Source organism: Populus trichocarpa, chromosome 4 (assembly GCF_000002775.5).
Source record: "Populus trichocarpa isolate Nisqually-1 chromosome 4, P.trichocarpa_v4.1, whole genome shotgun sequence".
In the NCBI taxonomy this organism is placed as follows: domain Eukaryota; kingdom Viridiplantae; phylum Streptophyta; class Magnoliopsida; order Malpighiales; family Salicaceae; genus Populus; species Populus trichocarpa.
Genome location: NC_037288.2, coordinates 10,787,472 through 10,799,472, shown reverse-complemented (window position 1 = coordinate 10,799,472; position 12,001 = coordinate 10,787,472). Strand labels below are relative to the sequence as shown.

At 33.6% G+C, this 12,001-nt stretch overlaps 2 protein-coding genes across 3 annotated transcripts; one reads left to right on the top strand and one right to left on the bottom strand.

The window, feature by feature from the left end:
- The first annotated feature begins 491 nt into the window (after positions 1-491).
- LOC7480581 (vesicle transport v-SNARE 13) lies at positions 492-2,690 on the top strand. Of its 2 annotated transcripts, none has more exons than XM_024598625.2 (6): positions 492-672; positions 756-870; positions 951-1,009; positions 1,085-1,273; positions 1,892-2,062; positions 2,368-2,690. In XM_024598625.2, the coding sequence occupies exons 2-6, from the start codon at positions 777-779 to the stop codon at positions 2,515-2,517; spliced, it is 663 nt and encodes a 220-aa protein (XP_024454393.1). In that variant the 5' UTR covers positions 492-672; positions 756-776; the 3' UTR covers positions 2,518-2,690. The 2 variants fall into 2 exon arrangements, with proteins under 2 accessions (XP_024454393.1, XP_002306052.1); XM_002306016.4 differs by having other exon boundaries at positions 493-672; positions 752-870.
- Positions 2,691-5,667: 2,977 nt separating this feature from the next.
- On the bottom strand, positions 5,668-7,113 carry LOC112327143 (MYB-like transcription factor EOBII). The gene is made up of 3 exons (XM_024598626.2): positions 6,796-7,113; positions 6,362-6,491; positions 5,668-6,265 (listed from the first exon to the last, which is right to left on the bottom strand). The coding sequence occupies exons 1-3, from the start codon at positions 6,923-6,925 to the stop codon at positions 5,890-5,892; spliced, it is 636 nt and encodes a 211-aa protein (XP_024454394.1). The 5' UTR covers positions 6,926-7,113; the 3' UTR covers positions 5,668-5,889.
- Positions 7,114-12,001: the final 4,888 nt, after the last annotated feature.

The following is a 12,001-nucleotide window of genomic DNA, read 5'->3' as shown; positions in this document are numbered from 1 at the left end:
CCTTATCAATCATTGGTACAATTTGGTGGTATGAAAATAGACAACTACCCCTCTTAACATCCAATAAGACAAGACATGCAATACATAAAAAAGTCCAAGACTTAAGTTTTAAGGGCGTGTTTGTTTTTATGGTTGAACTTGAGTTTTGTGCATAATTAGGTTGTACTTAACCTCAACCTTAACAACAACCACTAAACACAAACACACTCCATATACTCTCTATTCTTCTACCTCACACCATGTAATTTCTAAATTTTAATCTAAATGAATATATGCAGCATATTCATTTTTTATAGATAAATAAATAAATAATTTTTAAAACAAATAATTAGACTCAGCTCGAGAAAAAAAAATACAAACATCTAAAAATAAATTAAAAAATAATCCTACAAAATTTAATTTAGTAGTAAAATAATATTACCTGATATTCCTCGCTTGGACGGAAGCGAGTACATTAATCTCACCCAGAAGCGCACATAACACATACAATAGAGAGAACACAGCAAACATAACACAATCAAACCGACACGTGACTGTATCATTAACCTCTCCTTCCATTTAACCATTTTGTGTCCCCCGCAAACGTGCATTGTCGGTTGAAAAAACCACCGCCGCCGATTCGAGAAGATCCGGTTAGCCGGATCCGGCAACTCTCTCCTCTGATCATACCAGGTAATTGAAATTCCGATCGTGATTGATTGGTAAATTTATTGATGGAATTGAGGATCCGATTTCGTTTGGGTTTTGATAGATAGAGAGGTTAAAAATTGGAAAAGATGACCGACATATTTGAAGGATACGAGCGTCAATACTGCGAACTCTCTTCTAATTTATCCAGAAAATGCACCGCTGCTCTTTCTCTTGATGGAGGTACCTAATGTCAATTATATATTTTCATTTTTGTTAATTTTGATTATTTTTTATGCTTTTTTTTTTTAAATTTTTTCCAGAGAAAAAGAAGCAAAAGATTTCCGAAGTAAAAGCTGGATTAGAGGATGCTGAAGCTTTGGTACCTAAAAAAATATCCTAATTCTTTCATGTTATTGTCCTCAGGATTTTGTTTTTATTTATTTTGATTTTTTAGATTCGGAAAATGGATCTGGAAGCGAGAAATTTGCAGCCAAATGTGAAGGCTGTTCTTCTGGCTAAATTGAGGGAGTACAAGTCAGATTTGAACAATCTAAAAACTGAGGTTAAAAGAATTGGTTCTGGTAATCTTAATGCAGCTGCTCGCGATGAGCTCTTGGAAGCTGGAATGACTGATGCCTTGATGGTATGTCACTCCCCATATGTTGCTCACAAAATTATCATGCTCTTCATTGTTTGTTTTCGGGTGGCTGGTTTTTCCTTACTGATTAAATTTTCTTGTATTGAAGAAGAATTGGTGATAATTCTCGTAAGTTGAGACATCCCTAGAAAATCTCTGTTTAGCAGTTTAACTCGTCAATGTGGCTACTGTGTAATATTTTTTGTGTTCGTATTTTGTTGCTTGAAATGCAGAAAGGATATATATTGCGCCTTGGTTATCACTTTGATTTCCCCTTTTGTTATGTTAGATTCATGCAGGAATAATATTTTCATATATGTTGTCTGGAGTATTAGTTTGATATGGATGGGCTGTCTTCCGTTGTGGTGCGTGCCTTGCTTCTGCAACCAGACACCACAATAATCTATATATTGGTGCGGTGTCAAACCTCAAAACTGATCTTGCTGTTGCTTGTTAGAAATGACGATTTAGGTGTCTATTGTGAGGAATGAATAGCGTGTGAACTAGAATTTACATGCTTTGTGGATATTTCTCTTTAAATCTGGAATACAGTTCTGAGTATCATCATTTTCCTTTGAAAGTGCTGAGAATATTTGACAATTATGGTTTGTGCAACTGGAATAGGCCTCAGGAGATCAAAGATCAAGATTGATGATGGCGACGGAAAGACTATATCATTCCAGTGACAGAATTAAGGATAGTAGAAGAACTATGCTTGAAACAGAAGAACTTGGTGTTTCAATTCTTCAAGATTTGCATCAACAGCGACAGTCTCTCTTACATGCACATAACACGGTATTCCTGCATTGAATTTATTGATTTTATTTACATCAAACCTTCATCACCAATCATTGGTTACTTTCATCCAAGTTTCAGTATGTTTTCTTCTCTATTTAAGAGTGATATTTGAATTTGCTATATAGTTATAGTTTTACTGATCCTGATGCATTAGCTAGGGTCGCACACTGCAGCTTCCTTATAATTCTTTCTGGTTTAAACCTGTATTACACTGAACAAAGTTATGCTTGGTTGACCTTGACTATATTTCACTCAGTTTGGGATTGGAACTACTTATTTTATGGTTCTTCCTGTATTGTCAGCTTCATGGAGTGGATGACAACATCGGTAAGAGTAAGAGAGTATTGACTGCCATTTCGAGGAGGATGAACAGGAACAAGTGGATGATCAGTGCCATCATTGCTGTTCTTGTTGTTGCCGTCATCTTGATCCTGTACTTCAAACTCAAATAGGCAAGATATCCCTTGTTCCAGTGTTTTTCCAAGACATAACTTGAATTTTTTTTCCTTTTGACTTCGATTATGTATGAGTTTGCCATCAATTGCTGATGTGAGTGAAGAATTTGATTTATATGCAGTCTTGTACTTTTTATCCATTTTAATTATATGGATTGAACTTTGGTGAACTTCTACTCGCATGGTATCTTTTCCCCATTATAGCGTTCTTTATGGACACAATATTAATTCAGGAATTTACCAAACACAGCACCCCAAAGCAAACAGTCATTTGAGAGTGTAGTTGAAATGAGTCTAGTCTGCTAAATCGCGGCTGCAAACTGATGCTGCATTCTGCGTTCTGGTTCTTGTATTGGTTGGCCCAAAAATTGTAGCCATTGTTGGGTCCAAGTTTAGAGTCGTTGCCTTATTGTCAAGAATTATATGTTACATGACTCAATGATATGAAAACTGATGTGAATTTGGAGGGTAAAAACCCTAAAATCTATAGGTAAAATTGAAAGTTAAAAACAACCTAACCAGTGATTAGCTAAGCCAAAGAAACTTTAAAATCAAATTCAAAAACACAGAAACTATAAAGCTGAAATCAAGAACACCAAGAAAACTAGGGTTTAATAATTTTGAGAGAACTAAACCTAATAATGAAAAGCAAGACTCAAAACATGAATAAAACTTGATTTTAAAGCCAAGCTATGATATCAATTGATGCTTTATGCCATCTTAGAAGGAATTCTCGCCATCTTAGAAGGAATTCTCGAAGTTTATTTGGTATAAATATCTCAAATCAGCCCATTAAATGGCTTTTTGACCCTTTTGGCTCTTGACCTTGTAATAGATCCAATTAACACCTTTAATGGATCCCATAGTGATACTTGTTGATTTTCATCATTCCTTCATTTTTTGCTTAAAAGAATTCGACCTCAAATCATTACCAACATCAAATAGAGAGATAAAAACATTAAAAGTAGCATTAATATTGTTGCACATGTGCGGCGTCGCGGTGATCATCCTCCCAGAGTTGGATCTTCATGGTGATGGGTGGAAAGAAAAAGGAATTTTTGTCTTTTATCAGTAAAAAGGATGGAGTCACCATCTAGTATTTTGATCATTAGAAACCTTAACTGGTCTTAGAGTCTAGATAATGAGACTAGTTGTGTATAGTAAGGACATATTACTTCTAGTACACCTCACCTAAAGTAAACTATATTGTTTGTTTATCTAATATATAAACTAAGGTAAGTTGTGTTTTCTAACTATTGATATGTCTAATGTTTAAGAAAAGTCCTCTTCAGTATGAAAGTCCTTATCTTATTAGGCTAAAACCCAACTGTTTTAATGTCAAAACATATTTTTTTTGCATTTTTCTTTTAATATTAGGAATACATCATGCATATAAGTTTGTAATTCTTGATATTCAAACAAACAAAATAATTTTTTTGATATTTATAAAATATAGGTCAAATTCTCATGGATTTCGTAAACTGGTTATTAAATTTAAAAATACATGCAAAGATATCAACAAAACTATTAAATTTTGGTGTTTAAAGATGCTAAATCATGTCTTGTATTTTTTATTTTTATTATTTATGCAAATATGATTTTATTTTTATTTTTTAGAGACTTGAATGTATGCAATTTAAAATAAAATTGTATTTTGAAAAAAATATTTTTATTGTTTTAATAGAGGGAAAACGATTTATTTAATATCGAAAAAGCGTCTTGCATATAGATCACAATTCAAATATTAAATACATGAGGGTAGAAAAAAAATGGAGAATTCAAAATTAATTGTAAAATGATCTTTCAAAAATAAAAAATTTATAAAAAAATAAATGAAGACCATGTTTGGCAAGATGCAAGTAAAATGTTTTTATCAAAGCTATTTTAACCACGATATCAATTCAAGATAAATTATTATTCATCAACTCAAAACTAAACAATACCAAACATCTACACAAAACTTATTAATTTCACGAATTTGTTTAAATTGCATATTAATTTAAACAAATCAATATAAATCCAAACATATATTCATGCATCAATATTTAATGTTTAAATAGCAATCATAATTTTAAAAAATAAACTAACAATACAACACAAATTATCTCAAATCATAACATACATAAAATCAAATTAATAATGTCCGACAGTATAAAAATTATACGCTATAATAAGTGATCTCAAATTTCATAATATTTTAGCAATTTGTTCAAATTTAAGGATATGAGTCGAACTTCCAAGGTATTTCACGTGTTGGCAAATCTCAGCTACACCGGTGGTGGCATCAAGCGTATGACCATGAGAAACAAGCGCCACTCAAGAAAGAAGATATGACCATGAGAAACTTTGATTCTCTTTCTTCCGTCTTATTCTTCCTCTCTCTGTCTCCACTATTTTTCTTTTGATCAGATGGCTAGCTATTGACGACGACATTACTGCTATGGTGATTCGATCTTGTTGGGGATGTAGCTGTCAGCGTGGTGGAGAGGAGTAGGGTCGGCGGTGTTGCTGGCGTTTGTTGTTGAGAGGGTAAATGACCTCTGTTGGTTGATGAATCAGCCGTGGGTCTTATTCTCAGCACCAGGTGGATGAACAAGAAAGAGAGATTGGGGAATGGGGACTGATATGGGCTGGTAGAAGAGCTTGAAACTGTTAAAAATTGTTGGTTGATGAATCAGCCGTGGGTCTTATTCTCAGCACCAGTTGGACAAACAAGAAAGAGAGATTGGGGGATGTGGCCTGATATGGGCTAGCAGAGGAGCTTGAAACTGTTTACAGTGAGCGTGGAGAGAAGCTCATTCGTTTTGTATTTTACCAACTTATAGTTACAGTGTATATCTATAAATATAATACATTGACGTATGGCTCAAAGTACAGAGCCAAGCTTTATCTCACATTCCTCTATTCATATTAAAACTTTGCACTTCTTCTCTCTTGTTCTTCATTTCTTCAAGCTTAAATCATTCAGAGTATTCTTAGAGAAAATCAATTCAAAGCAAACAATATTGGTGGAGAGGACATTCTCATTCCCCCACTGAATTTTAGTGAGATAAAAAATATAGTTGAAAGACTTGTGAAGCAAAGAAATATCAGTAAACAGCAACATCTATGTAATTGTAGAGTTACAGATAAATCCAACCCACAATCTTTAATAAACGTTCATCATCATTTATTAAATTCTCATAAAAATAATGTTTCAACATCCTCTAAGCAAGTTAGACATGAGTAAAATATGTCACCATCAACATTTTCTAACCATTATTAGAAACTGTACCCTCTACTGTAAATATTCTTTGAGTCCTGTCCAAAAGAACAAGTTGTTGCTTGATTTTGCATGGATATCTTATTTCAGTTACTTGTATGAGTAATTTAACCTTGTGGATGATCATCTAAGTTCCACAAGCCACCCCATAGTCCATAATAATCCTCAACAACAAAGTCTGCCCAAGATGCGACATCTTGAGTCATCACAGGCGAGCATTGATCCTCCAAATTGTGGTACATGAAATACATTTCTTGTGCTTCATGCATCTTAACATGATCAATGGTGTTGACCATTTTCATTTCACCTGCTTCTAGCTGCTGCTGCTGCTGGTGGTGGTGTTGCACTTCCTGTTCGAGAATCAGAGCTTTTCGCTTTTCTTGTTTCTGAGAGGATTTATCTGTCTTCTTGAAATGGGTTCTCCAATAGTTTTTTATCTCATTATCTGTTCTACCAGGCAAGTATCTAGCAATAGTTGACCACCTGGAGATGTATGGACTATTAGAGAAATGAAAATAGACAGGAAAAAAAAAAACCAAGAAAGAAAGATTTTATAAAGGGAGGGATCAAATGCATTACTTGTTGCCCCAGAGAGCATGTAGTTCAATAATGATGCCTTCCTCTTGTGGTGTTATTTGGCCTCTCTTGAGTCCTGGCCTAAGGTAATTCACCCACCTCAGTCTGCAGCTCTTTCCACTCCTATTCAAGCCTGGTAAAACCAATAATTAATAAGTTAAAGTTAAGCACTAAAATTAACAATTACTCTTTTCAACCAAAGTATGCACATAGCTAGTACGTGCGTTGATTTATAATATCAAAAGCTGAAAGCATGATCAGTGTAAACTCTAAATTTTGCCTCTCCCACCCAAAAACTAAGAGTGTATGTATATAATTAATTTACTAATAGCTAGTGGCTTTCTTGTTTTTATCTCTCCCCCTTTGATATAGCAAGCCAGTGGTGATGTTTGCTGTGATTACCTTTGCCAAACATCAATCCTAGAAAGAGAGCTTACCTGAACACCTAGAAACAGAACTCCACCTTCCCTCACCGTTCGAGCTCACATATTCACTAAGCAACTTATCCTCTTCAGGAGTCCAAGGACCCTTCCTCCACCCTTGCTCAGCAATTCCCCTACCCATCATTGCTACTATGTTGCTTTACTTTTGTCCAAAACTGTGTTGTCTCAAATTTGCATGAAACGTGCACATAGTCTTCCCCTATATATATACCTCCTCAATCAGTCATGCAGCTAGAATCCTCAATTTTATTTTACAAATTAAAATGATGATCTCATGAGCACTAATGTCTTCCTCCATTATTTTGGCTTCAGGTTCCTCAGTGCAATCATTCCTTCCCTCCTATAATCTGAATCCATGTGTTACCATATGCTTACCCAGCTCCCTCTCTTAGCCAATCAGCAGTGTACAATTGTCTCTACTAAATCTATGCTACCGTACTGTATATCATCAGCATATATAAATGCAGCCTCCAACATCATTGATTGATTCCATATCTTAACTCAAGCTAGAATGTTTGTTGTCTAGCTTTGATAATGAGATTGTAGACAGCATAATCTTTATTTAGCGATAAAAGAAAGTTAGTGGGTTGCTGTTGTTTCCTCGAAAACAGCTTGTGCTCCAATGCCATTACACCATCTGTTGACATAAACTATCCTTAAATGCATGCTTTAGAAATTGTTTAATGTAAATGGTGTGTATTTTAATAGCTGATGAAGGTTCTAGGATGCCAAATAAGGTAATGGGGCATTTAAATATGCCCGAAACAGTCGACCTAGATGAGTCACCTAAGCTACATCTGGCTTTTGGGATGACTATAACTAGCATTTTTAGAACGTTAGGGCATAAATTAATTGGTTAGACTTAATTTTTTATGTGGTAAATGCCTATATATAGGTAATGATAGTTAACATAAATTATTTCATTAGTATAAAGGTATGAAAGATGCATTTATAGAGTGAGTTCAAGATCTTGTTAAAGAACTCGAAGATCATACTAAGAAAAGCTTGATTTGATAGCGCGAAAAAGAAGTGGAAAGCAATGTCTTCTCCTGTGGCCATCTCTTAATGTGTGTTAAGTATACCTCAAATTCTTTGAATTCAACCTCTCAAAGTACCTAATTTTCTTGGCACAACATCAGCCATCCATATGTGTTTAGTGATAACTTGCAGACAGCCAAGTTTGAACTCCGAAAATTGCAAGTTAAAATCCTTGACGACGTTTATCCTTTGACAAAACCTAGAAGATATCACGGAAAGGTTTCTAGAAAGATAGGCAGCTAGATAGTTACGAATTACGATATCGTGGAGCCCCATATAGAAATAAAAAATTCCATGGAGATGAAAAGGTAAAATTCCTTTTCTACTAATTATGTAAGTACAAGTGGCTAGTGTTTATGGCTGAAGCAAAGTTCTATCGATAATCCATGGACGCTTTTAAATCATAATTAAACAAGAGCAAGTGGTCTCCCTGGCATGTTTGGGTGTATTATGATGTAGCATCTAACATCTATTGGAAAACGTTGACATGATAATTCACCCGCTACAACGTGGACAAGACACCAATGGATGCCAAACTTAACTTCCTCGGGATGTTATAGTTGTTTCCATATGAAAAGGCAGCGTTCAAGCAATTAAATGGAAATGTGGTGAGAGGAATTATGTTCGGTAGAAATAAAAGAGATTTTGGTTTGAATTGTCGTGTAAACCCTAGGATGAATTTTTTTTTGAAGTTCATAAATATTAAGAATATAATTGATGAGTGGAAGGGTTCAATTGAATTAATTAGGAGTTTAGTTGATAAAAAATGAAATTGAAAACAATAATAAAGAACTAAAGAGTTTAGTAAGAGAAGGAATTCATGGGCGAATGTAGAAATAAGAGAAATATTGAGGCCAATGTATAAATAAAAGAAATGGTGGGGTCAATGTAAAAATAGGAGAAAATATAAGAGGTTAATATGGAAGTTTAGTTAACATGAGGGACTAATGTGAAAATAAAGAAAGTAAGAGGGGGCAAGATGCAAATAAGGAAACTTATTGCTATAAATAGAGAAGAAATCTGTAGAAATTCCTAGAGTGTTGGCCGGCCAAGGCAAGAAAGAAAGAGGAGAGAAAAAAAAATATTTTAGAGGAAAACCTTGCAAATTCATTCCAAACTAACAAAAAGCTAGATTAAGCAATCTAAGGGACCGTTTGTTTTGGTGACAGCTGTTGCATTTTTGCCTAACCTCATTTGCATGGTGTTTGGTTACAAAATAAACTTATGGTTTGGTTCATGGGACTCGCCAATAAATGAGGTTTCACCTCAGTTTTTGGTGAAGCAACTTTTACATGTTTCTAGTGAACCACTCATTCTGAGTTTTTTTTACTTGTTTCTTTTTTATTGTTGATAAAACACACAGACCAAAACAACCTTTGAATTTTTTTTAGTTCAAGAAACAATTGTATAAACAAAAGAGCTACAAATTGTCTTTAAGAGTTTGGAGAGTTTGCATTTGCAGAGATCTACATCAAGCATGCTTGACGCTAACAACAAAAGACCAATTTTTTTGGCAAGTTTAAATGGATTTCTTGATGAGATGTAAATCACAAAGCTTAGATTACAATTGCAAAATAAAAAATTACTACAAGTCCTTTTTGGTCATTTTATTATAACATCAGTTTAACCACAGTTTTAACCAAAACACATTGAACATGCTTTTTGCTAGACAACAACTTCAACCATAATTTTAATCAAACACGTATTTTAATCAAACCAATCACAACTAAAAGTGATTTTTTTAAATTTACTGTTTTTAAACCATAACCACAAAAGCTACCACAATACCAAACACAGTACGTGTTAGGAGAGGGAGTTAAGAAGAAAAATATGAGAAAACCAAAAGATTGGCTGGAGAGAGGAGACGGTTTGGGAAAAAAAATAAAGGGGAAAGAAAAGTGTGTGTTTCCAAGTTTCACTTCATAATTTCTTTGAATAAGAGGTACTAAACTCTCTTAATAGTTAGTTTATTTTGTTTTTTGTTTTTCTTGAATGGTTGAGTTGTTGAAGTATGTTTTAGTAGAGGTTTATGGGTTATGAAATTGTGTTTACATGGTGTGATATTGATATTTGGTGAGATGTTGACATTTGATATAGATGGTGGATGAAAAATAGGCTAGTAGAGAAAAATTTTATTTAAAAAAAAATGCATTTGATGAGGTTGATGGGTTTAGATTATGTTAAATGATAATATATGAAGGTATTATATGTTGATGGGTGCTGGAAATGATAAAAAAAAGGCATGAGAAACAATAAGATACTTGTTAAACTTAGGAATAAAAAAGTGGACAGTTTATATTTCGGTTTTTTCACTAAGATTTGGACCTTAAGATGATAGAATTTGAAATAATTTTACTCATCAATGTTGTAGACATGGGTGTTACCTTTTAAACACAACTGACGTTGCTTAAATCGAAGTTACAAAAAGCTAGATATGGAATAAAAAACAACAAAGGTTCTAAACCAAAATCAGCAGGACAAGTTTCCATGCTACTGAAAATTATGAATTTAGGTATGTAGATGGCAAAACAGGGTTTATTCATGTGCATCATAGTCATAGAAATATGTTTTAACTTGCTATAAATTAAAATCCTGTATAAAATCAAGTCTTGGAACTCTGTATATGACCAAAATACCGAACAATATTTAGAGACACTTATATTGAAAGTAATAAATTGTTACTTCTCATTTAGAGATGTGTTTGACTGAAAATGTTGAATTATTAAGGAAATAGAATGTGAAGTGAGTGTGTGTGTGATTGTAGCTTGAACTTAATCTAGTGTACCTATTGGTATAGGTGAGGCTATGGGAACAAACAACAGCAGAGAACGACCAACATAGCACAAATTTCAGGTAGGTGCTTAGCACCTTAGACATTTATTTAAGAGCATGTCTGAATTTTATTATGCATGTCTGAATTTTTGGTTTTTTTATTATGCATATTTTATATATGATTAATGGTTGAACCAGTTTTCCGGTTTAGAACCGGTGCCCTGCGAATGGGCTATTGGTTGGACCAACTTCCTGGTGATAAGATTGATGCCCTAAGAATGGGTAATTGGTTGAACTAGTTTTCTAATTTGGGACAGGTGCCCTAAGAATGGGTAATTGGTTGAACCAGTTTTTTTAATTTAGGATAGGTGCCTTATGAATGGGATATAGGTTGAACCAACTTCTTGATGATATGATTGGTGCTCTAGGAATGGGCAATTTGTTGAACCAGTTTCCTGGTTTGGGGCTAGTGCCCTGTGAATAAGCTATTGATTTGACCAACTTTCCAGTGATAGTATCGGTGCCCTAGGAATAGGCGATTGGTTGAACAACTTTCCCAGTTTGAACCTATGAATGGGCTATTAGTTGGACCAGCTTCCTGGTGATAAGACTGGTATCCTGGGAATGGATGATTGGTTGAATGAGTTTGCTAGTTTAGGACTCGTGCTTTGTTAAATGGGTAATTGTTAAAATCTATTATTGAATTAATTGGAATCAGAACCCTGGATAGTGAACTTGTTAAAAAGAGAAATTGTTGATGATTTTAGAATAAACAAAATCTTTTTTAGAATAAAAGTTAAAAAAAATCTTTGACATTAATCCTTAATTAAGAGTAAAAGATCTCATCATAGTAAAAGTTTTAACGAAATTTTTGATTTAATCTCTAAAAGTAAGAGATTTTTGTCAAAATAAAAGTTTTAACAAAATAATTTACATTATTCCCTAAAAATTGGAGATTTCATTAGAATAATAATTTTCACAATTTTTTTTATTATAAAACGATAGTAAATCTACATTTACTAGCATGTAATTATTATATAAAAAAAAGCATGAGTAAAATGATAACCATAGACTATTTGTTTGCGGAAAAAAAAGGATAACAAGCTTAAGCCTCCCTACTCAAATTTCTAATATGCCCAACTTCACCCGTAGTCTTAATTCCTTAAAGCTTGAGAATTTAAGGTATTACCACATCTTATAAGAAAATATAGCAACAAAATAAATGATGTTGAAAATCTATGAGAAATAAAAGCAAAAAAGACTGGCCATATGATAGAAAAACTTTTCGTTCAATGCTATTATGACTTGAACTTTTCCAAAATAACCATGCTTATTTCAACTCAATAGGGGTACACATGAAAACATAGAAAGTAAGCATTCACTTATCTTC

Coding starts and splice junctions, on each gene's coding strand:
- LOC7480581 (XM_024598625.2), top strand. CDS start 777: ATGACCGACATATTTGAAGGATACGAGCGTCAATACTGCGAACTCTCT. Junction 1,010..1,084: donor TAGAGGATGCTGAAGCTTTG/GTACCTAAAAAA, acceptor TTGATTTTTTAG/ATTCGGAAAATGGATCTGGA. Junction 1,274..1,891: donor GAATGACTGATGCCTTGATG/GTATGTCACTCC, acceptor CAACTGGAATAG/GCCTCAGGAGATCAAAGATC.
- LOC112327143 (XM_024598626.2), bottom strand. CDS start 6,925: ATGATGGGTAGGGGAATTGCTGAGCAAGGGTGGAGGAAGGGTCCTTGG. Junction 6,492..6,795: donor TTCTGTTTCTAGGTGTTCAG/GTAAGCTCTCTT, acceptor TGGTTTTACCAG/GCTTGAATAGGAGTGGAAAG. Junction 6,266..6,361: donor CATGCTCTCTGGGGCAACAA/GTAATGCATTTG, acceptor ATACATCTCCAG/GTGGTCAACTATTGCTAGAT.